At 40.1% G+C, this 27,091-nt stretch overlaps 1 protein-coding gene across 1 annotated transcript in view; it reads left to right on the top strand.

Annotated features, from left to right (window-relative positions):
- The window catches only part of LOC124514163 (aldehyde oxidase 2), a 103,387-nt gene that overhangs the window by 44,443 nt on the left and 31,853 nt on the right, over positions 1–27,091 (top strand). The window contains exons 24-35 of the mRNA XM_047082237.1: positions 248–335; positions 3,209–3,295; positions 3,524–3,715; positions 6,309–6,536; positions 10,635–10,730; positions 15,439–15,567; positions 17,287–17,361; positions 18,115–18,167; positions 20,092–20,206; positions 23,789–23,854; positions 23,966–24,154; positions 26,174–26,341. Coding sequence (XP_046938193.1) covers positions 248–335; positions 3,209–3,295; positions 3,524–3,715; positions 6,309–6,536; positions 10,635–10,730; positions 15,439–15,567; positions 17,287–17,361; positions 18,115–18,167; positions 20,092–20,206; positions 23,789–23,854; positions 23,966–24,154; positions 26,174–26,341 — 1,486 coding nt within the window. The remainder of the gene's footprint in view (positions 1–247; positions 336–3,208; positions 3,296–3,523; positions 3,716–6,308; positions 6,537–10,634; positions 10,731–15,438; positions 15,568–17,286; positions 17,362–18,114; positions 18,168–20,091; positions 20,207–23,788; positions 23,855–23,965; positions 24,155–26,173; positions 26,342–27,091) is intronic.

The raw sequence follows: 27,091 nt of genomic DNA, 5'->3' as shown, positions 1-27,091 counted from the left end.
TTATTGTATGCACTCAGGGAATATATATGGGATGGAAGGATGGTTAAATGAATGGCTGGATAAATGGGTGGGAGAATGCATGCAGGATGGATGGGCAGAAAGGTAGATAGATGGATGGTTGGGTAGATAATTAAGTGAGGGGTTGAATAAATAGGTGGGTGGGTGCTAGATGGGTAGATGGATGAATAGGGGAATGGATGAATGGGTGGGTGGAATGGGTAGAGAATCTAAGATTTGTTTTCTTTAGAACTGGTCGTCCCATTCGTCTTGTTCTTGATCGTGAAGATGATATGTTAATAACTGGGGGAAGACACCCATTATTTGGAAAATATAAAGTGAGTATTAAACTTGAAACTATTAAAATACCTCATTTTAAGAGACTCTTAAATACAGAGAACAAACTGATGGTTGCTGGAGGGGTTTTGGGTAAGGGGGTGGGCTAAATGGACAAGGGGCATTAAGGAGGACACTTGTTGGGATGAACACTGATTGTTATATGTAAGTGATGAATCACTAAATTCTATTCCTGAAATCATTATTACAATATATGTTAACTAACTTTGATGTAAATTATAAATAATAATAAGAAAAAGATTTTAAAAATACCTCATTTTATTTTGGTGGTTTTTATCATTTTCTATTATTTTGATTTTGCTAAATTCTAAAAACAAACAATAATCTTATCTAAAATATTAAATGAAAAAAATAATAAAAATAAATAAAATAAAATATTAAATGACTGGGACACCTGGGTGGCTCAGTAGGTTAAGCATCTGACTCTAGGTTTCGACTCAGGTCATGATCTCATGGTTTGTGAGATAGAGTCCCACATCAGGCTCTGCTACTTGGGATTCTCTCTCTCCCTTTCTCCCTCTCTCTCTACCCCTCTCCTGCTCACACGCTCTCTCTCGCTCTCTCTCAAACATTTGAATTCTCACAAATTTTATGAGGAACTTTTAATGCATCTAGTACAGACTGGAAGATAAAAATACAATTTCAAATGATAAAAACATTAATGAAGAATAAGATTTTTGTAGTGGTTCCCCAAAGACAAAAAATGAAAGAAGCTACAAACATTTGTTATACCAAAACTTCTTGACTATTAAAATATTTTGCATTTGAAATGTTTGGAAACAATTTTACCATTTTAACTACATAATCATTTTTACAAGTGTTTCGGCCAAATTGTTATGAAAGTGTTACAAAAGTTCCTTGCAAATGGGAAAAAAAGTACCCATTAACAATGAAATAATTTTAAATTGTTTCAAACCACGCTCATTGCATTTTATACAACTAAGGCATAAATACCATTAAAAACACTGCTGACATTTGAGGTGCCTGGGTGGCTCAAGTGGTTGAGCATTGGACTCTTGATTTTGGCTCAGGTCATGATCCCAGGGTTGCTAGATCAAGCCCCATGTAGGGCTCCACACTGAGCATGGAGCCTGCTTAAGATTCTCTCTCTCTGTCCCTCTGCCCCTTTCTTGCTCTCTCTCTCTCTCTTAAAAAATAAAAATAATAAAATAATAAAAAAAATTCTGTTAACATCTAGTTGACAACAATAGTACTTTTCAAATCTGTGACTGAGTTTTTAGGATAGTTCTAATGTAATGTTTCTATTCAAATGTGTTCTATCTGGGAATTATTTATAGTGTATGTATAGCTAGATTTTCTACCTGAGGTTGTCATTGCCTTAGATTACTAAATTATTATATTTCCTGGATTATAAATCCATACCACAGCACCATTTAATTTCTTCCATTGGCATTAGTAATTTTTATAATTAGAGAGGAAAGGAACACAGTTGGCCATTAAAATTTTTATTGGCCTTCAAATGCAAAGAAATGAATATTCACAACTGTTGTTATCTTCTAGTACCAAGAACAATGTAGAGCCACATTCTGGGACTGAGGCAGTTTGTGTTGTTATGGTGGTTGTTGAGTTCTTTGGTTTTGGCCCATTATAAATCAGGCTTTATTTGTGTTACAGTTGTGAGACTGTTTTAGTACTAGTACTTATTTAGAAGGTTCTAGATGTTGAATATTTTGGTAATTATGGTAATATAAAATATGACTAAAATGAGGAAAATATACTTTGGAAAATCCAAGTTTTATTTTATTTTTAGAGAAATATAATTTTACTTTCAATGTAGTAATATATGTGTGTGTGATGTGTGTGTATGTAGATGGATGGAAAGATGGATGGATGGATGGATAGATAGAGATCCTCATTCAAACCTAGCTAACACAGTTTTGCTCAGTTTTTCAGAGCTATTTATAAATTAGCATAATAGATGTTTATGTGTGAATAAGTTCTTCCAAAATTCTTAAAAATTTTAAACAGTTTAATAGTCTAAGAGCTATTCTGCTTAGCAATTGTTTCTTCATGAAAAGTAAAAGGTAAACTTCAGCCTAGGATTTGTCAAAATTACCGTGAATTCTGAATTTGTGGATTTTCCTGCATGTGCTCAGGTTTGTTATCCAGTATTTCCATAGGTGATAGTAACCAAAAAGCTGTGCCCATTTTCAGAAAGGCAAAGGGACCAGGGCCAATCCTTTTCTGGTAGATCTACAACAGTCTTTTCAGTCTGTGCTGTGCAGACCAACTGGTCTAGGTGGGTGGGAAGAGAATGACAACTTCAGAAAAATACAGAGTGCTTCTGTGAGTCCCAAAAAGAACAGCATAACTAGTTCACATTTGTTACATCCTTAACCAATCACAAAGCACTTCCTCAGCTCCCTAAAATGGGAGCAGCCATTCTCCTATCCATTCCCCAGCATCTGCTCCTGAGATGCACTGTGATTCATTCCCACGCACTCTGGAATTACAGAGACTTTTCCACAAGGGGGAGAAACCGCAGACTAAATTCAAAGGAAAACTAGTAAAAAGTGAAGGAGAATCTGCCAGAAATAAGGAAGAAGAGGGTAGCAATTATATACCAGGAGGCAAGCAAGGACTTTGGAATTCCACACTGACTGCAAAGCCGGGAAATCACATGTTGAAAGGAAAGGCTCAGCAAAATCCAGATCAGAGGAGGTCTTTATCAGCCAAGCACTGAAAATCAAGGGGATAGCCAGGTGTGGCACACCACCAAGCAAACAGGAGCAGAGTCTGTCTTCAATCCCACCCAGTAGTGGAGCTGGGCTGTGACTTGAACTTGGCATGTTAATTTTAAACAGATCATAAAATGTCCATCATCTGGTGACAGGTGGGATTCATGAACAACGGGCGAATCAAAGCTCTAGACATTGAGTGTTTCATTAATGGAGGATGCACACTGGATGACTCTGAGCAGGTACGTGCATCAGAAACTAGCACCATCCCTAATCATGAATAGAACGCAGAATTTCTAGGTGAGTCTTTATGGAGCATGTTTCTTCAAGTACTTATCAAGTTCCACAAGCAGTTAGACTGTACTTGATTTTACAAAAAAAAAAAACAACAAAACAATGCCTGATATATATATATATATATATATATATATATATATATATATATATATATATATCTCCTTTTACTTTAGGTAACAGAATTTCTTATATTAAAGCTGGAAAATGCATATAAAATCCGCAACCTTAGATTCCGGGGACGGGCATGCATGACAAATTTACCATCCAATACGGCCTTTCGCGGATTTGGCTTCCCACAAGGAACCCTGATAACAGAATCTTGCATCACAGCTGTGGCAGCCAAATGTGGCCTTCTGCCAGAAGAGGTAAGGTTGTAATCAAGGTCATAACCAAGGTTAGTGAAGAATCAGATGAGGTAGGGAACCATAGAAAGAAAAACCATAGAAGAACCACTCAAATTAGTCCTGGTTCAGAATTCAATATAAATTAAGTGCTACCTGAAGGAAATGACTCCACTATCTTCCTACCTCCTTATGCAAAAAGCTTTCTGGTTCTTTCTTTTTTCTAATTTGTACAAAAATAATTACTTTTTGTTTTTAAAGTTTATTTTATTTATTTTGAGGGAGAGGGAGAGAGAGAATCCCAAGCAGACTCTGCACTGTCAGCATGAGCCCAACCCGGGGCCCAAAAAGTGGGGGCACCTAGGGGCGCCTGGGTGGCTCAGTCGTTAAACATCTGACTTAAGCACAGGTCATGATCTCGTGGTTTGTGGGTCCAAGCCCCGCGTCGGGCTCTGTGCTGACAGCTCAGAGCCTGGAGCCTGCTTCGGATTCTGTGTCTCCCTCTCTCTATGACCCATCCCCCACTCATGGTCTGTGTCTCTCTCTCTTAAAAATAAATAAACATTAAAAAGATTTTTTTTTTAAATGGGGGCACCTGGGTGGCACAGTTGGTTGAGCATCTGACTCTTGATCTTGGCTCAGGTCATAATCTCATGGTTCGTGAATTCTAGCCCTACATTAGGCTCTGTGCTGATGGTGCCGAGCCTGCTTGGGATTCTGTCTCTCCCTCTCCCTCTCTCCCTGCCCCTCCCCTGCTTATGTTTTCTCTCTCTCAAAATAAGTAAATAAAATTTAAAAACTAAAAAAAAAAACTTTTAAAAAAGAATAAAGTAAATAAGTAAAAAGTGAATGTCCCCTTCTTCATTCCATCATCCCTATTAGTCAAGGACAACCATTGTTAATGGTTCTATGCTTATTGTTCCAGCCCTCTGTATTCATACACACATACATAAACAAACATAAATATTGATATATAATATATATGTACATAGACAGTTATTTACCAAAATGGGACTATGATAAACATATTATTCTGCACCTTACTTTTTCTGCTTGACAGTAGGCCATGACCATCTTCCTGTGTCAGCAGAATGAACCACTTCATTCTTTTTCATAACTGAATAGTATTATGTAACGTGGACTTACCGTGATTTATTTAGGCACCCCACTATTGATATACATTTATGTTGTCACCCATTTTTGGCTATTGAAATGATGTTGCAAGAAACATCTTGGTACACACGTACCAAAATATAGATGTATTTTTGCTCCATTGTATATATCTTTAGGATAAATTTATTGAAAACTTTTAAGAGATACACTGCCAAAAGAATGCCCTCTAAAAATATTATTTTGTACAGTATCCTAGAAGGTGCACAGTATATACAGGATGCTAAGCCAGAGAGAGGCAGCCACTGGCAATTGAGATAATTATTAATAACACTTTTTTGCCCCTCACACATTTCAAGTAGACCCCAGCCTACATTTTATGCTTCTTTTTCATTTCCCCAATATAGTCCATCTGCTCCAGAAAGCACTCTCTATATAATGCCCTTTGAACCCCTTTGCCACTAAGTTCAACAGAGAGGACGACTGGGTTTGTGATTATCAGGGTACTTCTACACACAAGAGAACACCTACATATTGTACAAGGAAGACAATAGTTATCCTCAGAGAAGTCACATAAAGTGTTCTATGGGTACAAAGGAGGAAGACATCACTTTGGCTTGAGGGGAGGAGAGTCAGGAAGAACTTTCCAGAGAAGATGACACTTAAGATAGGCCTTAAAGAATAATAGGCACAGATAATGGGAAGGTAATCCAGGCAAATGCAACAACTTGAACAAGGAAAGGCAACCTCTTTGTAGTTCAGTTTCCTTATCTATACAATGAGGACAATATGACTCACTACATAGATTTCTGCAAGAATCAAATGAGTTAGCACTTCGTTTTCATAAACTGAATAGTATTTGTTTTCATAAACTGGATAGTATTATTCTAATGTTACCGTTGATAATAATAATTATTTTATTGTTACTAGAGTGAAATGCGGATAATGAAAATTTCCTCAGCGTATCTCAGTAGGCTTCCTTCCTTGTCAAGTCTTGCAGGCTTCTAGGACATAGGACACACCCATATTCAAATACATTTTTAAAAAGATTTGACCACACCTTCCAAAGTCAATCAGAAGGCTTAGAGAAGATCTGCTATTTGTTATTAGCTGCAGTGCAATTCCTCTCTATCAGAACAAATCTTCAGTTATGACAATAAATCCTTGCTTTTATATACAATCTACCAACTCTTCTTCATCCTCTGAACATTGTAGGAAGAAAAGAAATATCTGCTTTTTTTCAGCCCCTCCTTCCTACTGCCCTTCAGGAGCCAATTACTACCCCTAACCTCAGGTAGGGAGAAGCCCTGACTGGCACATTGAAGAAGAGATGAGAAATAACCCCCATTAGTTTTGCAAAACCACATGCTGTTCAAAGAAAGGAGATACACCCTGTCTTCTCCCCACCAAAGTTTGTTCTTTTTAATGGGGAAGCTTTTCAAGTATCTATTTTGCAGTCAGTTTCTATCTTACCGTAACTATTGACTCAGCTTCTCACCCATTTCAGATTAGGGAGAAAAACATGTACAAAACAATTGATAAAACCATCTACAAACAAGCATTCAGCCCTGAGACCCTGATAAGATGTTGGAATGAGTGTCTGGACAAGTCTTCCTTTCATAGCAGAAGAATACAAGTGGAAGAGTTTAACAAGAAGAATTATTGGAAAAAGAAAGGCATTGCAATTATCCCCATGAAGTTTTCAGTCGGCTTTGCTGCAACAAGCTATCATCAGGTAAAGCTTTTATATGTGGAAAATAACCGTCATGTCAGATGCACTGCTACCCCAATCAGCTCTTGGTGATTTTGGGAGAGTGTCATATGTCCCAGGCACTGAGCCCCTCCCTCCCTCAGCACCTGGGAGAAATGTACAGAACTCTCCTGAGCAGCCCCCTCTCTACAAGCACATTCAACACAGTGCAGTAGAAAAATGTCTCAGTGGCAGAAAATGGCATCAGCAAGCCTGAGAACTGCCCCAGCATAACTGCCAAGGCACAGCAGTGACCATGACCATCACCTTACCCAACCCTGAATCATCCCTATTCTAAAGGGAACAAGAGCCCACAAGGCCCATTGTGTTGAGCTTTCTGAGCCCAGTGTTATGGCTTAGGCAGGAAGGAGGCCTCTCCTGGTCTGTGCCCCCAGATATCTCAGTTCTCCTCAATGCCCCCAAGTCTAGGCAGAGAAGTCACTGCATGTTGCCCTGACCAGCTGGCTGTTTTGAGCCACTTCTCCCAGGAATATGTGTCATTTCTGATGGGGAAATAGGGAAGTGTGGTCCAAAAATCCTTCCAGGTAGGTTTGCAAAAGGAAGAGGCAGGTCATTCAGAGGCCCTCTCCAGAAGGTGAGGAGGAAAGGTGGCAAATAGATGAGACCATTAAATAACACAAGACTGGTACAGACAAGTCTTCCCAGCAATCCCAATGGGTCAAATATGGGAAAGCTGTCTAGAAAACTGGGAAATGTTGCCTGCCATTATTTTCCACCAGAAGCAGAGACTCTGCAACTGAAGAGATCTTATATGCATTAGATCTAAATCTAAATCTAAAAATGCACTAGATCTCCCTTGTGTGTATACCACTGAAAGCATGTTTCCATTTACATCCAACTACTAGCAGCCAATAGACACACACACATGCACACACCACAAAAGCTGCCCTGTCCAAGGAAATCCTTCTTAGGGAATAAAGAAGTTGCCCCCAAACCCCAATTAACTGGAGTCAGGTGGACCTGAGAAATCCTTGCCCTGCCACTTACTAGCTGAGTGATATCAAGCAAATTATTTAACCTCTTTGAGCCTCAGCTTCCTTAATTATATAATGAGAATAATAATCCTTTCTCTTAGGATTGATAAGGATTCAAAAAGCTAATAAATATAAAGCACTTGGCAGGGTTCCTGAAACACTGTGTAGTTATTCTAGGCAGCCCACGCCTCTCCCTCAGGAGATCTCAGGCACACCTCTCAGGACTGGGGCTCCTCCAGCAGGTAGGATGAGACTCCCTGGCCTCCTGAGTCACAGACCTGTTCAGGTCCAGTATGCCCATTCTCTACAGAGGTGCAGGAAGGTTAACTGTCATACTTACGAGCTGGGACTGACTTAACAGCTGGAGCGTAAGAGATTCTAGATATCTGCCTGTGTGATTTTTTTTTCTCTGACACCAAATGTTGTGTTTTTTCTGCATCAATTCTCCAACACCAACTGAGCATACAACAATTCAATTCGATTCTGACACTAACTACCCAGAGTTAGCACAGACCCCACAGATCAAGGGCTAAGTCCCATAAGACTGCCTCCACTTAAGACACCAGTGAAAGTGGGGTGCCCAAGCTACTCACACTCCTGCCCAGGCAACTACAAAATCAGGGGTTTTCCACTCCCCACCTCTCATAGGTTTGATAATTTGCTAGAACAACTACAAAACTCAGGAAAGCATTTTACTTACAATTATTACCAATTTGTTACAAAAGATACCATCCAAGAACACCCACATGGAAGAGATGCATAAAGCAAGGTGTGGGAGAAGAGGTGTGGGGCTTTTATGCCCTCTCACTCCAGCTTGTGGATGTGTTCACCAACCCAGAAGCTCCCCAAACCCCATTGTTTGTGAATTTTATGAAGATTTCATTACATAGGCATAATTGATTAAATCATTGGCCACTGTGATTGAACTCAATCTCTAGTCCCTCCCCCCTCCCTGAAAGTAGGGGTGGGGGCTGAAGGCTGGAACCCTCTAACCACATGTTTGGTTTTTCTGGCAACAATTCTCACCACCCTCCCCACCCCACCCCCACAAGCTGTCTAGGTTTCCCTAGAGAATCATCTGAACAGCAAACAAAAAATAATAAATTCCCAGGGTTTTAGGACCTCTGTGCCAAAAATCAGAGACAAAGACCACATGTTTATTTTGTATTATAAAACACCTCCCCGCACCTCTATGGCTGCCCCTCATCTATAACACAGTCTACTCTCCACCATCAGTCATGGGAGCCAACTTCTCATCTTGCCACACACACAACAAATCCTTAAACCAAGCAATGATTTTAAAGCTCTGTTTGAAAGGTCTCTAGTTTCTTCAGAGTTCCAAATTGATGCACCCAAGAATCACCAGGCTAGGAGTTGAAATGTATTATTTCAGGGCAGCTGATGACTCACAAAGTTGGAACACCTACTCTCCAAACTAGGCATTGGGAGCATTATCAAGAGGGAGTCAAAAGGCCCACAGTGATAAATATTATTATTAGCATCTATAAGCCTGGGTGCCCCAAAGCTCCTCCAAGCTATTCTGGGCCTCCAGGCATCTCCAGACAGAACAAAGTCCTAATTCCTCCCCCTTTTCCTCCTCCTCCTCCTGAAATGAAACATTTCCATTTGTGCAATTCAACAAACATTTATTTAGTGCCTCTGTGATTCAGACTTGCTCTAAGTTCTCTATAGGACACACACTTGAACCAGACCAGGTGCCCTTCCACCATGAGACTCGCACAGAAGAGCTTGTCACCCCCCTGTATTCATTTCCTATGGCTGCCTTAAGAAAGTACCACAAACTGTGTGGCTTACAACAACAATTTTATGCTCTCACAGTTCTGGAGGGTTGGAGTTCAAAATCAAGGTGTCAGGAGGGCAATGCTCCTTCAGAAATCTCCAGAGGAAAACTCTTCTTTGCCTCCTCCAGCTTCTGGTGGCTCCTGGTGTTCCTCGGCTTGTGGCCACATCACTCTAATCTCTGCCTCCATCTTCATGAGGGCTTCTTTGCTGTGTGTCTTCACACAGCCTTATATAAGGACACTAGTCATTGAATTTAGAGCCCACCCTAATCCACTATAACCTCATCTTAACTGATTATATCTGCAAAACTATATTTTCAAATAAGGTTACATTCTGAAGTTCCAGGTGGACAGGAATTTGCAGGAGACATTAATCAACCCAGTTCACCCCATAAGAGGAAGTGCAGAGAAGCAGGTAACTGATCCTACCAAGATGGGAATGAGAAGCATGTGGGGGAAACTTTAACAGAACCGAGACTATAGGTGTGGATCTGAAGGCTGGGGAGTGGGCCAGGAAGTGAGAACAGCATAAGCATGAGCACAGGTCAGGAAGGAGCAGCGGTAAGCCAAAGCAGGAAAAGACAACAATGGAATTGGGAAAGTACAAGAGACCAAATCCTAAAAGGCCTCATATTGTAATAAAGAGCTAGGCTTTCCCTTACAGACAATGGGGAATTTTTGCCCAACTTGCCCAGTGATGAACCTTTCTTCCCTTCATGATTCCATTCAGTTGTCTCTTTGGGGAAATCCTTCCCCAAGCTTCTCAAAAGCAGTTGGATCTGTCCTCCCAGGTCCCCAGAGCCCCTTATGCCATGCCCATTATCTCACAAATCATTCTGCATTATAATGACCTGCTTTCCAACCTGTCCCCCCATTACAGTGTGAGCTACTACACTGTTGAGGAAGAACCACATCTTGCCCATCTGTGTACATCCAGAGCTGAGCACAGGTTGGCACATAACACGTGTCAGGTACCTAACAAATGTTTAATTAGTTAGCTGAGTGGTCAGCCAGAGATTTTAATCAGGGAATCGACTTTCAAATAGTTGGAACCGATACTCATAACTCCTGGGTATCCAAAGGGGCTCCTATTAAAACAAGTTTCCTAAATAGGAACGTTCTTTACAGGTGACTTTTGCACAAAACAGAACTAAGCTTCAGAATCCCACCAGGAAAGCCTGCCTCTATGACCCTCCTCACTCTGAGACTGATATTTCACCACTCATTTTTTAAATTGAACCTCACTAAACTTGCACTGAGCTGTGCCTTCTGGGTTGTTTTACTAGGCAGCTGCACTTGTTCATATATACACAGATGGGTCTGTATTGGTCACACATGGAGGCAATGAACTGGGACAAGGTATTCACACCAAAATGCTGCAGGTAAGATCAATAAAATTAAGTCCTTAATCTCTCTCTTTTTAAAATTGTTTTTATACTTACTACTTTGTTTTTACATTTTTATTTAAATTGCAGTTAGAGGGGTGCCTGGGTGGCTCAGTTGGTTAAGCATCTGACTTCAGCTCAGGTCATGATCTCACCGTTTGTGAGTTCAAGCCCCACGGTGGGCTCTGTGCTGACAGCTCAGAGCCTGGAGCCTGCTTCAGATTCTATGTGTCCCCTCTCTCTCTCTCTTTCTTTCTCTCTCTCTCTCTCTGCCCCTCCCCTGCTCTCACTCTATCTCTCTGTCTCAAAAATAAATATTTAAAAAAATTTTAATTGTAGTTAACATAGTGTAGTATTGTTTTCAGAAGTAGAATTTACTGGGGCGCCTGGGTGGCGCAGTCGGTTAAGCATCCGACTTCAGCCAGGTCACGATCTCGCGGTCCGGGAGTTCGAGCCCCGCGTCAGACTCTGGGCGGATGGCTCGGAGCCTGGAGCCTGTTTCCGATTCTGTGTCTCCCTCTCTCTCTGCCCCTCCCCCGTTCATGCTCTGTCTCTCTCTGTCCCAAAAATAAATAAAAACGTTGAAAAAAAAATTAAAAAAAAAAAAAAAGTAGAATTTACTGATTCATCACTCCCGTATAACACCCATGCTCAACATGACAGGTCTGTAATTCCCCCCCTTAATATCCATCACCCATTTAGCCCACCCCCACTCTCCCCACTCCATTGACCCTCAGTTTCTTCTCTACCATAAAGAGTTCTTATAGTTTGTTTTCTTTTCTCCCTCTTTTTTTCCCATTCCCATATGATCATCTGTTTTGTTTCTTAAATTCCAAATATGAGTGAAATCATATAGTATTTGCCTTTCTCTGACAGACTTATTTTACTTAGCATAATACTATATATATATATATATATATACACACACACACACACACACACACACACACACACACACCACATCTCATTTATCCATTCATCAGTCAATGGACATTTGGGCTCTTTCCATAGTTTAGCTATTGTTGATAATACTGCTATAAACATTGGGGGGCATGTACCCCTTCAAATCTGTATTTTCACATCCTTTGGATAAATACCTAGTAGTGTAATTGCTGGATCACAAGGTAGTTCTATTTTTAACTGTTTAAGGAATCTCCATACTGTTTTCCAGAGTGGCTGCACCAGATTGCATTCCCACCAACAGTGCAAGAGGGATCTGCATTCTCACCAACACTTGTTGTTTCTTGTGTTGTTAATTTTAGCCATCTGCCAGGTGTGAGGTGTTATCTCATCATGGTTTTGATTTGTGTTTCCCTGATGATGACTGATGTTGAGTATCTTTTCATGTGCCTGTTAGCCATCTGGATGTCTTCTTTGGTAAATGTCTATTCATGTCTTCATAGGATTATTTGGTTTTTTTGGGGTGTTGAGTTTGACACGTTTTTATAAATTTTGGATACTAACCCTTTATCAGATATGTCAATTGCAAATATCTTCTCCCATTCTGTAGGCTTTTAGTTTTGTGATTGTTTCCTTTGCTCTGCAGAACCTTTTAATCTTGATGAAGTCCCAATAGTTCATTTTTGCTTTTGTTTCCCTTGCCTCTGGAGACATGTCTAGTAAGAAGTTGCTATGGCCGAGGTCAGAGAGGTTGCTGCCTATGTTCTCCTCTAGGATTTTGATGGTTTCCTGTCTCACATTTAGGTCTTTCATCCACTTTGAATTTATTTTTGTATATGGTGTAAGAAAGTGGTCCATTTTCATTCTTCTTCATGTTGCTGTCCTGTTTCCCAACACCATTTGTTGAATAGACTATCTTTTTTTCCATTGGATATTCTTTCCTGCTATGGCAAAGATTAGTTGACCATACAGCTGTGGGTCCATTTCTGGGTTTTCTTTTCTGTTCCATTGATCTATGTGTCTGTTTTTGTCTCAGTACCATACTGCCTGGATGACTACAGCTTTGTAATACAGTTTAAAGTCTGGAATTGTGATTGCTCCAGCTTTGCTTTTCTCTTTCAGGATTGCTTTAGTTATTTGGGGCCTTTTGTGATTTCATACACATTTTAAGATTGTTTTTTCTAGCTCTCTGAAAATTTCTGGTGGTCTTTTGATAGGAATTGCCTTAAATGTGTAGATTGCTTTGGGTAGTTTAGACATTTTAACAATGTTCTTCCAGTCCATGAGCATGGAATGTTCTTCCATTTCTTTGTGTCTTCCTCACTTTCTTTCATAAGTATTCTATAGTTTTGAGAGTACAGATCTTTTACCTCTTTGGTTAGGTTTATTCTTAGGTATCTTACTGGTTTTGGTGCAGTTGTAAACAGGATTGATTCCTTGATTTCTTTTTCTACTGCTTTATTATTGGTGTTTAGAAATGCAACAGATTGGGGCGCCTGGGTGGCGCAGTCGGTTAAGCGTCCGACTTCAGCCAGGTCACGATCTCGCGGTCCGTGAGTTCGAGCCCCGCGTCGGGCTCTGGGCTGACGGCTCAGAGCCTGGAACCTGTTTCTGATTCTGTGTCTCCCTCTCTCTCTGCCCCTCCCCCGTTCATGCTCTGTCTCTCTCTGTCGCAAAAATAAATAAACGTTGAAGAAATGCAACAGATTTCTGTACGTTAGTTTTATATCCTGTGACTTTGCTGAATTCATGTATTAGTTCTAGCAGTTTTTTGGAGGAGCCTTTTGGGTTTTCTACATAGAGTATCGTGTTGTCTACAAATAGTGAAAGTCAGTTGTTAATCTCTCTATACATTGTTGACATGAATGACATGTGGCACTAATTTTAGGATATATGATGGCCCTTGTATTCAAGCCCTAAGATCTTGACTATTTGGTTGAAAAACTTCGTACATGTCAAATAGAATGTCTGAGGTGGCAGAAATTCCATGCATGTACAAATAGACCTGGAGCTTGGCCAGGCTTTATGGGTGGGGATGGTTGTTAGTGAAAACATCACTAATGGGCCCCTGGAACACTGTGGTAGTTGTGCCATGCAGGCTTACTAGAGTAGAAATTTCTATTTTGAGGCCAGTATGTATGATTTTTAAAGTTTGGACGACAATATTAGGTTGCTAATACACTATTGCACAAGTAAGGACAAGTATTTCATCAACTGCCATCATGCAGTTGAGAAAAAAAAGAGAAATCAAGAGAAAAAAAGAATAATTCTTTAAATTAAATAAATAAATTGACAAACTTGTTAGATTATTATGTACACATCCACAGCTTTTGACTATCCAGCCCCTTAGCTCCTTTGGAATACAGGACCCACATTCCATATATTCCTAAAGGCTTCCTCAATTCTGGTACCTTTTAGCCCCATCTCCCTCTTTTCCCCAACTGCACAGATATGGCTACACATGGCAGGTCTGGCTAGTCATGGTGCCTGAATCCACTGGCTGAAAGGATGGGTCCAGGAGGAAGGCATAAGACCGAGATCCTTTCCTGGGACTGATGTGTAGGTCCTGGTGGAAAAGAACTATCATTCTCTTGTGGTTGTTTAGTTCCTATGTTATAAGCCAGGGGTTGTCAGAGGCAATTTTCCTGTGCCATAGAGGAAGCATGTCTCTCTTGGAAATAACATAGCCATCATAGAAAGAAAAACAAATGTGTAAGGCAGCAAGAGGACCCTGATGAAACCATAAAGACTTAGATACAGATATACATGACACTGGCTCTGTCCTTCCCACTTATAGGATGCAATAAATTCCCTTTGGCTCTTCATCACCAACAAACAATAAAATTGTCCTTTTCTTTTTTATCATATTGCCTCTTTCTGGGGAAACTCACTTTTACAACAGCATTAATCTGTAGATTGGCACTTGAGGACAAGTACATAACAGCAGACATCTGGAGAAAGTGGTTTTGTAAAAATTAAAAGAGCACAAGAAACAAAACAATGCTTTTTCTCTTTTTCATTTATTGTGATTAAATGCCTTTCTTTCCACATGTGTCTGCTAGAGGAACTGAAAGAAAAAGAACAGAAAACAGTGAACAGCAAATACTAGAGGAGTATGGCAGGAGGGAGCAAATAGAAGACAAGGGGGGAATCCAAAGCTAAAGTGGAGATGAGGGCTAGAGAGAAGACAGGCCCTCAGGAGCATTTCAAATTCATCTGATGCTGATATCAACAGATTTAAGACCAACCTTTGAACCAGTCAATCCAATCTCTCTCTTCCTGTCACTGCAGCCATGTAAAACGAAAAAAAAAAAAAAAGTAAAATAAAAATAATTAATATCTAAGTGTAAGTATAAAGATGTTAAGGAAATACTTAACATCTAAACACTAATTTTGGATGGAAGAACCACTACATAATATTGCCAAGAAAACATTTTAAAAATCAGCATGAGGCAGGGCACCTCGGTGGCCCAGTCAATGGAGCATCTGACTCTTGATTTCAGCTCAGGTCATGATCCCAGGGTTATGGGATGAAGCCCTGTGTCAGGCTCCAGGCTGAGCACAGAGCCTGCTTAAGATTCTCTCTCTCTCTCCCTCTGACCCTATCCCCCACTCACTCTCTCTCTAAAATTAAATAAATAAATAACCAGCATAAGGCTCTACTAAAAAGTGGTTTTAACTTTTATTTTAGGTTTTCAAATATATCATGGATGTAATAAGAATGGTAGTATTTTTTCATTTAAAACATGACTAAAATCTTCATAAAAGACTTTGCTGGACATGAAAATATTTCTTTTGCTCATAGGTGGCCAGCCGTGAATTAAAACTACCCATGTCTTATATGCACGTCTGTGAAACAAGTACGGCCACGGTACCAAATACAATTGCTACAGCAGCTTCCATTGGTTCGGACGTCAATGGCAAAGCCGTGCAGGTGCTTCCTGCTGTCTGTCTTTCCCTTCAGCACTTTTTCCATATTGCTGGTTTTCTTAGCTGGATACAGACATGAGCAGTTGGGTTCAGAGAAGTCATCTGTGTCACTAAACATAGGCTTAGGATAGCCAAAATATCAGGAGAGGGTGCCAGTTAGAGTAGTCTAAACTGAGGTGACAAATAGACACATAATACAGTGAGTCAAACACAACAAAAGTCCCTTTTTTTTTTACATACCTACCAGTCCAGAGAGAGAGCTTGGTCATTAGAGTACTCTGAGGTTAATGGCTGTTCTTCCACCTTCAACATGTGGCTTTCAAGGTTGCCCTGAGCATCATCATCAGGGAAAAAGCATGGAGATCAGACCTGGAAGTGATGCAAGTCACTTCCACTGGTCATCCACTAACAGAACCAGGCTCAGGCCACATCTAACTGCAGGGGAGGTTGGGGAAATGTGGAGTAGTGAATCACCACATGCCCAGCTACTATGGAAGAAGGGGAGAATAGATGTTGGTGAACAAGCAGTCTCTGTCCCTGGTAGACACAGAAAGAAGAAATCTGGGTATACCATGCAACTCAGCACTGGGCACATTTCCTCTGACACAAACAAGTTCTTGCAGGCAGGTAAGCAGGCAGAACCCCAGCCAAGTAGATATGGTTCAATTAAAGTGTCTACATGAGTGGAATTCTACCATAGCACTCATGCTTATCCTTTGAACTTGTTTTCTAACTGATTGGGGTTTTTTTTCACTACTTCAGAATAGATTATGACTTCACTATTCCTTAATTAAGATATCTGATTGCATGTACTTTTGAAGTAATATCTATTTGTCATGTTTCTGTTATAAACGTTCCACTTTTTCCATTGGGATGTTATGGGGAGGCATATTTTCAGAACACTGCACTTATGCTACCAAGAGGCATCACTTTCAAATCCATCTTATCTTTGTGGGGATACTTGTTAGGGGCTAAAATCCAGAGGCTCTTTCCCTCAGAACAAATGTGTGGGAAACTTCAAATTCATGAGATCCAATTTTGGATAGGATCAAACACAAGATAAGAATCACTCAGCATGTACGGGAGTTGTCAACCCAAACTAAGATTAATCCATCTTCTAGAGTTTTAGGTTTAGTTAAGGATCAGAAACTTTGCAGATCTAGATTATTATAAAGACAAATTTAGTTATTTTCTCATTTCACACCCAAAGCCAAGGCCTTCACTGCAGTAGTTTGATGGTGGATGGATGAACATATGGAAAGATGGACAGAGAGTTGAATAATATTTCAGATCCAGGGGGATATTGGCATGTTATTGGTGCAGATAGGAAAGCACAGAGTAGAATGAAAATAAGATGTTTTGTTCCTTTTATTTTAACGGCTGGAAAATACAAAAGAAGATGTAAGTCAAAAATGTAGAAAAAGAGAAGGAATTAAGAACACAAAACAAATATTCTTAGAAAGAGGACCTGAAAGTAGAAATTCAGCTGAGCCCATATTTTCACAGGAAGTGAACCAGGGAAGTTTTTTAAAAACCTGCAATAACTGATACCCTCCTCAAGGTCAGAGACTGTGTTGTTATTGTCTCTGTGTTCCCAATGTATCAGTATCAAGCACTCCATAAACATTCACTGACCTAATCAATTATCGATTACTATTCTTCCACACAAATCCTAACCATTGGGCTCTTCTCTAATGAGAATGCACTTCTTTACCCTTTCAAGAATGCATGTCAGATCCTTCTGAAACGCCTTGAGCCCATCATTAAGAAAAATCCAGGAGGTACATGGGAGGACTGGGTAAGTGTTCCACTCTGTTTGTTACTACAAATGAGAAAGCAGTCCTAACCAGTGCTGAGAGCATCGTGGCAGTGTACAACTGCACCACACAGAGTTTTTCTGGGCGTGGATTTCTGCAAAAGGGCAGGATCGCAAAAGGTTGAGACAGCTGCTCCATGCTGTATACCAGGTATGTGTGAGAGAGCACACAGGGAACAGCATCACTGAGGGGAGGAATGGAAATACATGAAGAATACCCAGCAGGCCTTACCCACTCTGCTTAAATAAGAAAAGGAAAAGACCAAGCCTTCCTAAGCCACCAAAAAAAGAAAAAGGTGTCTTAAATAGGAAGGAAGAAAACTAAAAGGACTAATTGCTATTAAACATGTCTCAAAGGAAATGACTCACCTAATCCAACTTTACAACATCCTTTCTCTTATCTCATCGGAACACTTATCCCACACTTACACGCACACTTAACTAAAGTTCTAACATTTAGAACTTTATCCCAAAATACTTTGGGAACTAAGCCCCTACATCATGGATGTGTGGCAGGATTCTGCCTTATTTAGTTCAGACATTTCAACTCAATCAGAAGGAAATTGTTAATGTACCAGCTAAGGGGAAAAAAAAAATATTACAATGTGTTCCTTTACTGGTAACAAAACACCAGCAACAATTACCAGATGTCAGTTTTGATATAGGGAATACCTTCATTTTCACCTATCAGATGATGTATTTATTTTATTCTGACTAAATATGCCCATTCTTCAGATAGAAGCTGCTTTTGAACAAAGAATCAGTCTTTCAGCCACTGGATACTTCAGGTAAAAATTACAATAATGTCTGGACTTAGCTGAGAAAATATAAGGTAACTCAATTGTTCTGGGCCTTAGTTCCCTTATTTGTAAAGTAAGTTTTTATTATGTGATCATTGAGGTCCCTTCTCAGTCTAAAACTGATTTTATGTAAGCCTTTGAACTATATCCAAAGAAATATTAAATAATAAAAATACCCTTATTGGGTAAAAAACATTTTTTAGGGGCACCTGGGTGGCTCAGTTGGTTGAGTGTCTGACTTTGGCTCAGGTCATGATCTGGCGGTCTATGAGTTCGAACCCTGCATCAGGCTCTGTGCTGACAGCTGCGAGCCTGGACCCTGCTTCGGATTCTGTCTCCCTCTCTCTCTACCCCTCCCCCACTTGCGCTCTTGTGTGTGTGTGCTCTCTCTCTTCCTCTCAAAAATAAATAAATATCTAAAAATTTTTTTTTAATTTTTTAACATGACTTAGAACATCTAATCATTATTTACTATTCACTGTTGGATAGTAAAAAAATATCATTGGAAATAACTTCCAACTCAATTTTACAAACCGTCCCTCCTTTACCATAAAAGCTTTCTGTTTGAAGCTCCTCTCTTTGTACAGTGTCTGTCAGTGGGAGGCCCTCAGTCAATTCATGTTAATTGAGTGAAACACAAAGAGGAGAACTGATGGTCAAATTCAGGAAGTGTATGACAGCAGTTTTACAATGTAGTGAAACAAACCACCAAACTAAACACATACATGCACAGAGACAGAGAACAGTCAAGAAATTTCTCATGAAAAAGGAAGGAAGGAGGCAGGTAATAGCCCAGCCCAGTGCCCTGCACATGAGTTCTAAATTTCTGAGTTCCATTACCCAAGAAGAGAGCAAGTCAGCCATCTATCTGGGTACATCTTCCATTGTACATTAATGCATTGAATCACATGCTCTATTTTACCAGCTCTGAATTACCATCAATTCCCCAATGAGTTTGGTTACCACAGTCTAGAGGGTTCCTTTGGGAATGCTGATAAAATCAGTTGAGGTTCTCAATCCACAGAGCTAAAAGCTCAAACTCTACACTGTGAATACAGACACACTGGGAGGTTGGACCAAAACAGCCTGTTGGATTCTTTCTTTTTGGCTTCTTAACTGAAACACAAAGGGTATCCTTTTTAAATGGAGGCACATGACAGTGCTGCTATAATTAGCTAGGTTGCAAATACAAGTAGCAGTTTAAATGAGTTTAGAAAGCAGTTGAGTGGTACCCGGGTGGTTCAGCCGGTTAAGTGTCCAACTCTTGATTTTGGCTCAGATCGTGATCTCACAGTTTCTGGGATTAAGCCCTGTGTTGGGCTCTGCACTGACAGCACTGAACCTGCTTGGAATTCTCTCTCTGCCCCTTCCCTGCTTGTGCTCTCTCTCTTTCTCTCAAAATAAATAAATAAACTTAAAAAAAAAAAAAACCTTAAAAAGCAGTTGAAGTATCAGTAAGATGAAATGCTATCATAAAACTTTAATAACTTTTTTGTTTTTGTTTGGTTTTTTGTTTTGTTTTGTTTTCATTTGGAAAGTACTTCAAATTTGTAGAAGAGTTGCAAATATAGTAGAAGGAATACTATATATCCTTTCTATCCAGAAGTACCTACTGTAATTTGTCACATTTGGTTTATCATTTCCCCCCTCCCTCTCTCTCTTTGTATATTGTTATTTCTGATCCATTTGAGAGCAAGTTGCATACACTGTGACCCTTTGCCTCTAAATACTTGAGTGTAGACTCTGCACATTCTTTCTCCACTGCTGTGGCCCCTCTGGTTCCTTCTCGTCAGACGTGCAGTCATTGAGCTGGACACTTTAAAACTTAAATAACTTTTAAAATGAGTCAACATTGTTTGCAACCTCACTGCTATCACTGCCCCAAGCTGATGGGCTTTATTTCTTCCATCAGGGGATACAAGGCCGACATGGACTGGGAGAAGGGAGAAGGAGACCCTTTCCCATACTATGTCTATGGAGCAGCCTGTTCCGAGGTTGAAATTGACTGCCTGACAGGCGCTCACAAGGTAAACCAAATATAACTTTCCTCTTGGCAAATTAAACCAACAACAACAACAACAAAATTATGTTGCACATTAAATAGCCCAATTTCATTATGTACTACTTGTACAATAAGAACAGTATTTTTTTTTCAATTCCTTGGGAATATCTAGAGATCCAGGCTTATTCTGAATTTTCACTTAAAAAGAAGTAGTCAAAAGGAATTGCTCCTAACAGTGGTTGGTAGTTGCCAGAGGTGGGGGGTGGGGGGGGGGAATGAAGAGAGAAAAGGGGGTCAAAAGGTACAAACTTCCAGTTATAAAAGAATTAAGTCATGGGGAATAAGTACAAAATGGTGACTATAGTTAATAATACTGTATTGCATATTTGAAAGTTGCTTAGAGACTAGATCTTCAAAGTCCTCATCACAAGAAAATAAAATTTAACTATGTATGGTGGTAGAAGTTAACTAGACTTATTGTGATGGTCATTTTGATATATATACAAATATCAAATAATATTGTATACCTGAAACTAATATAATGTTGTATGTCAATTATACCTCAATAAAAAATTAATTTAATTAAAAAAAATTTAAAGCAGTAGTCAAAAACAGAATTGTTCATGACAGCCTAAAGTGCATTGTTTTTTATCCCATTTCATACAACAAAGTTGCTTTTCAAAGTTTTTCCAAAAAAACTGGAGGTAAGATTCTGTTCCTAAAGTAAGGTCAATTTATCTAATCTGAAGGAATAGGTAATTTAATAAATTGTCTTCAGTAAATATTTGAGAGCAGATAGCATTGTGATTTTTCTCTAAAGTCAGTTATCCCAAAGGTACTACTGTCCCTAACAAAAAAGATTGGGGGGGCTGGGGAGAGGAGGTCTGAAAATAATTGTTGTGCTTGCTACTTAATTGAGCGTCCTTCTGGAATCAGGGAGTCACATGTAATCAAAAGTTAACAACTTCCACCATAAAAGGTAAACCTATAAATATACCCCAGGTATCATTCTCGGAATAGAGAGATTACAGAAACCTTAAAGAGAATATACTATATCCAAAGTATGGAAATTGTTAGGAAATCTACAGAATGGACCAATGACACATCTAAATTCCATACGCAGATTATTCCAACATCATCTTGAACCATTTTACCTGAAACTAGAAATGGTCACTTTATGTAAAATAAGAAGGAAATTGGAAATATTGACTTGCAAATCTTATCAAAATGTCTTTTATTGCCCCATTGCTGGTAAATTTGTCCATCACTTAGATTTTATATAAATTATACACAAAAGACGGTAAATGAAGGGATGTCTGGAGAGCACTTGCCCTCACATTCCACTCAGGTTCCTCCTTAGGATACATTATGTCCCCATTTTCATTCTAGATCATTGTGAGGAAGTAAATTCATGAAATCAGGATCATAGATTGCTTATATAATTATTTTAAAAGTATATTTCCTAATGTCTTTCACATAATGGCACACATAGATAATGATAATATTTGCCCAGCACACTTTTGCAAACAAGGAAACCATGGTGGCAGGTGACCAACCTGAAAATCCTGGCCCAGACCCCTGCAAAAGTCCAAGTGTCAGTGTCTTGACATACCTGTAACCCATTCAAGACTCCATACTCAGAGAAAAGCTGTTTTTAGAAATCAACTAGTTTTCTGATCCTCTACCCTGAAGGTGTTGTTGCCAGATTTGTTGCTAGCAAATAAAAATATAGGATGCCTGATTAAATTCGAATTTCAGATAAAAACAACAAATAAATTTCTGGTACAAATATGTTCAATGCAGAGTTGGGGACATACCTATTTTATCTGGCAATTCTGTCAGAGGGCTTTGGTATAAATCCCTAAAGAAAGAAATCTCATGGGGGTCTTCCAGAATTTATGGAACCAGAAGGGTGAAAATTTGGTTGTCCCTATAGCTTCCTTATTACTGGTTAAGGTCCAGTCATTTTGGTATTACTTCAGTCCCTTAAAATAGCTTATTCCTTGAAGAGGCAAAATTTCTTTTAATTAAAGGGAAATCAGAGAAATTAAATGACAGGCCTACTGCTGCCAGTTATTTGTGGTTGCTGAATCCAAACACCTGCCAGTCACAGGCCCACCCTGAGGTGTGTCCAACGTCCTGCCCTAGCTGTTGAGAATGAACATAGGAGGTTGTCTGAGAGGTCAACATTTGAGTCAAAAGAGAGCTGCTGATCCAAAAAGCTAGATAGAAGGTAGCCCAGCTAGTGTGCCTCAACAGAGAATGATGATATTGTCAGAACAAGCATGGGATGTGAGAGCAGAAAGAAAGCCCTAAGATATTCCTGGATAGACCACAGGCACCTAGGGGTTTTCTGTGGCTCCTTAACAACCTGTCTACACATGCTTGTTCCAAAACATAAGGGCCAAATCATTGTGATGTTTCTCATCCAATTCTTATCCGTTCTTATCCAACGAAGTAGATAAGCAAAGTCAAAGATATTCTCAACATTTTCCCATAATATGGTCCAATATCTTTCAAATCTCTAATTTCAAACATGCCACTATGGCTACATGATTTCTTCAGTAAAATGGCAATCATCTACATCAGGGCACCTGGGTGGCTCAATCAGTTAAGCATCTGACTCTTGATTTCAGCTCAGGTCATCATCTCACTGTGAGTTCAAGCCCTGGGTTGGGCTCTGCACTGATCACATGGAGTCTTCTTGGGATTCTGTCTCCCCCTCTCTCTCTGTCTCTCAAAAATAAATAAACTTTAAAAAAAAAAAACTATCTACATCAAATCATCATGAGGACTAGATGAGCTCATGAATTGTATAAGGACAACAAATCCAGGGGCGCGTGGGTGGCTCAGTCGGTTGAGCGTCCGACTTCGGCTCAGATTATGATCTTGCGGTCTGTGAGTTCAAGCCCCTCGACAGGCTCTGTGCTGACAGCTCAGAGCCTGGAGCCTATTTCAGATTCTGTGTCTCCCTCTCTCTCTGCCCCTCCCCCACTCATGCTCGGTCTCTCTCTCTGTCAAAAATAAATATTAAAAAAAAAAGAACAACAAATCCAGGTTTAGAATCAGAAGAACAACCAGGCTCAATTATTTACTAAGTGACACTCAAAGGCACTAACATACCATGGACTTTGGAGTCACTTAAGAGAAGTCAAAATCAGGGGCACCTGGGTGGCTCAGTCGGTTAAGCGTCCAACTTCAGCTCAGGTCATGATCTCACAGTCTGTGAGTTCGAGCCCTTTGTCGGGCTCTGTGCTGGCCACTCAGAGCCTGGAGCCTGCTTGGGATTCTGTGTCTCCCTCTCTCTCTGCCCCTCCCCTGCTCATGCTCTGTCTCTCTCGGTCTCAAAAATAAATAAAAACATTTTAAAAAATTAAAGAAAGAAGTTTGACATAAAAAAAAGAGAAGTCAGAATAGAAAGATCTTCTGGGGTCATTGCCAGTCGTAGCACTAAAATTGAAGAATTTGGCAGATTTCTTACCACCTCTAATATTAATGAGGTTCAGTGCAGTGTTAATTAACCAATAGGAGTTCTGGATACCATTTAAATAAACCTTCATATAATATTTTTAAGTTGTTATGATGAGGTAATTTTAATTTTTGGCAGAAAATCAGAACGGACATCATCATGGATGCATGTTGCAGCCTAAATCCCGCCATTGATATTGGGCAGGTAGGTACTGGCCACTTAGATAGCTGCCACTTCCTGAAAGCCATTGTGGGATGGGTAAAGGCCTTCTAAGAAACATACAGTATCACAGAGCTTGACATTTTCCCCTTTCAGGTTGAAGGTTCCTTTATTCAGGGAATGGGTCTTTATACCACTGAAGAGCTAAAATATTCCCCAGAAGGTGTTTTGTACTCTCGAGGCCCAGATGAATATAAAATTCCAACCATCACTGACGTCCCAGAGGAGTTCAATGTCTCCTTGTTGCCATCATCACAAACCCCATTAACCATCTATTCATCCAAGGTAAGCACCCAAACCTACTACTATGCAATGCAGGTAGCATGGTAAATGAAGCAGGTGGAAAAAATAAAAAATACATGTCAACCTGTATCAGAACCAAATCATAATAGACTGTTAGAATTTGGAGGTGAATCACCTAGAGAAAAGTGAGATTCAGAGAGGATAAATGATCTCTGTCCAATGGCCATCCTCGGCTAGAGATTTTATTAATATCCTCTTTCACTGGAAACTCTAAATTTCCAGGTGAAAAGCTCTGATTTGATGGAATAAAGAATTATCTGGCCCCAAATGTCAATAGTGTCAGGAACCAAAGACATGAACCCTTAGTAACTGCTAAAGTCGTGGAACTGCAAATCAAAATAAAGGTCAGCATTTATTTGCACTGCTGTATGCAGATTACATGAAAATCATCTCAGAGTAGAAATTTCCTTTAGGTTTGAGATGTATTGTCAAAATTTTCTTTCAGGGTGTCTGGGTGGCTCAGTCTATTGAGCTACTGACTTCGGCTCAGGTCAGGATCTAACAGTTCAGTTTGTGGGTTCGAGCCCTCCACTGGGCTCTATGTTAACAGCTCAGAGCCTGGAGCCTGGTTTGGATTCTGTGTCTCCCTCTCTCTGAGCCTCCCCAACTCACACTCTGTCTCTCTCTCTCTCTCTCTCTCTCTCTCTCTCTCTCTCTCTCAAAAATAAATAAACATTAAAAAAATTTTTTTTAATTTTCTTTCAAGTCTTTTAGGAAACTTCTTACTAGGGGTGACAAATTGATATAAGAGAAAACGAGTCCACATATATCTGCTGGAATTTTATCATTTCCAAACTGGAGCCCACTTTCATCCCAGGAACTTCCTCTAGTGTGTGATGATGACACTTGGGTGGGGGGGGGTGCATGTTTGAAAGGAAGGGCAGTCAGCAGCACCCTTGGATTCTCATCAGGCTGGAAATCACTCAAAGAGGAAAAGGCAAAAGGAAGCTCAGAGCCCACAGACAGCAGCTTTCAGATCCTAAGAGCAATAGGACAGGCAGGACGCTTGAGTCCTGTGGTTGTGGCCAGCCACTCTTACACAGACCCTCAGGAAAATCAGGGGTTTACAGGGGCCCCATGGAAGGTGCTGTGTAATAATAACAGGGACCTACCAAGGTACCACTGGGTGCTTTTGCACTTGCTGAACTTCACAGCACCCTGTAAGGTAGATACCATTGCCTGAATTTCACCAATAAAGAAACAGAGGCTGGAGAGAGAATCTCACCCAGAAAAACAGAGGGAGTAAGGGCCAGGATTCAAACTTAATATCTAGGGCTGCAGACTGGAGGGCCACTGACTGAATCTAGGCTGCAGATGTGTTTTCTGTGACCTACAGTGCTTTTAAGTATCAGGGAATTGTACATTAAAATAAGAACATCTAAATTCTCTTGAAAAATTGGATGATCTGGTAATTTTGGCTACATTCTTAGAAGGCATAAATTAGCTAGAACTGAAAAACAGCTGCCCCTTGAGACAGGACTTGGGGGTATCTCTACTTCACCATGATTCCCGCTTTTCCTTACTGTCCTTCAACTACCCACAGTACCCCCTTTATATTACCTGACTATTCCTTGTGGATGATAGGCTTTCAACCCATTATCTGGTACCAAAGTCTATACTCATTCTTCTAGAGTACCCTACCCTCCCTGATGCTGCAGACATAATGAGGCATTTTTTCTCTCTGCTCATGACATTGGCTGTTTATTGTGCTTCCCTAAATAGGGTAACCCCCCCTTTCCTGTAGACACGTTCCTTTCCTATAGAACAAATATTCAACCTAGACAGTATTACAGATATGGGAAGCTCAGGTGATACTGGGATTTTTAAGAGTATTCAAGTTTCATTCAGTCAATAAATCAGTGAACAAACATTTATTGAGAATTATTGTGAGTGAGACACTTGCTCAGTGTTGGGGACACAATGGAGAATAAAGATCTGGGCCCTGAAATATAGTTTGTAATCTACTATAGAAGGTTCTAAAACAAATGTGCTTTCTTGCAGGGCCTGGGGGAGTCCGGGATGTTCTTGGGGTCATCTGTGTTCTTTGCCATCACTGATGCTGTGGCCGCAGCATGCAAAGAAAGAGACATAGTCGAGGACTTCATAGTGAAGAGTCCAGCAACCCCGGAACAAGTTCGAATGGCCTGTGCAGATCGGTTCACAGAGATGGTAAGGAATTATTGTTTACTTTCCTAAAAGGTGATTTTTCTATCTCTTGCTTCTTAGACCAGTAAGGTAAAAATCCATAACCTAATCTGATCAAATTATAAGGTCAAATTATAAAATATAAGATGATAGGGGCACCTCGGGTGGCTCAGTAGGTTGGGCATCCCACTTCGTCTCAGGTCATGATCTCACTGCTCATGAGTTCGAGCCCCGTGTTGGGCTCTATGCTGACACCTCAGAGCCTGAAGCCTGCTTCAGATTCTGTCTCTGTCTCTCTGCCCTACCCCTATTCGTGCTCTGTCTCTCTCTCTCTGTCTCTCTCTCAAATATAAATAAAAAACATTTAAAATTTTTTTAATAAAATATAAGATGATAAAAAGAAATCACACAAATACCTTTTGTATATGTAGCAATTTAAAAAAATTTTTTTTTAATTTTTTTTTCAACGTTTATTTATTTTTGGGACAGAGAGACAGAGCATGAACGGGGGAGGGGCAGAGAGAGAGGGAGACACAGAATCGGAAACAGGCTCCAGGCTCTGAGCCATCAGCCCAGAGCCCGAAGCGGGGCTCGAACTCACGGACCGCGAGATCGTGACCTGGCTGCAGTCGGATGCTCAACCGACTGCGCTACCCAGGCGCCCCTAAAAATTTTAAAAAGCACATCCCTATCTGTTATTTAATTTGATTTTCTCAGCAATCCTGAAGTAGAGTAATTTATCATGCTTTAGAAACTAATAGCTGGGCACCAGAT

This window comes from Lynx rufus, unplaced genomic scaffold (genome assembly GCF_022079265.1).
Source record: "Lynx rufus isolate CCGP_SWC_20201006 ecotype Redwood Valley unplaced genomic scaffold, mLynRuf1.p SCAF_2, whole genome shotgun sequence".
Classification (NCBI taxonomy): domain Eukaryota; kingdom Metazoa; phylum Chordata; class Mammalia; order Carnivora; family Felidae; genus Lynx; species Lynx rufus.
The sequence above is the reverse complement of the archived record's forward strand: the minus strand, read 5'-3'. Positions and strand labels throughout refer to the sequence as shown.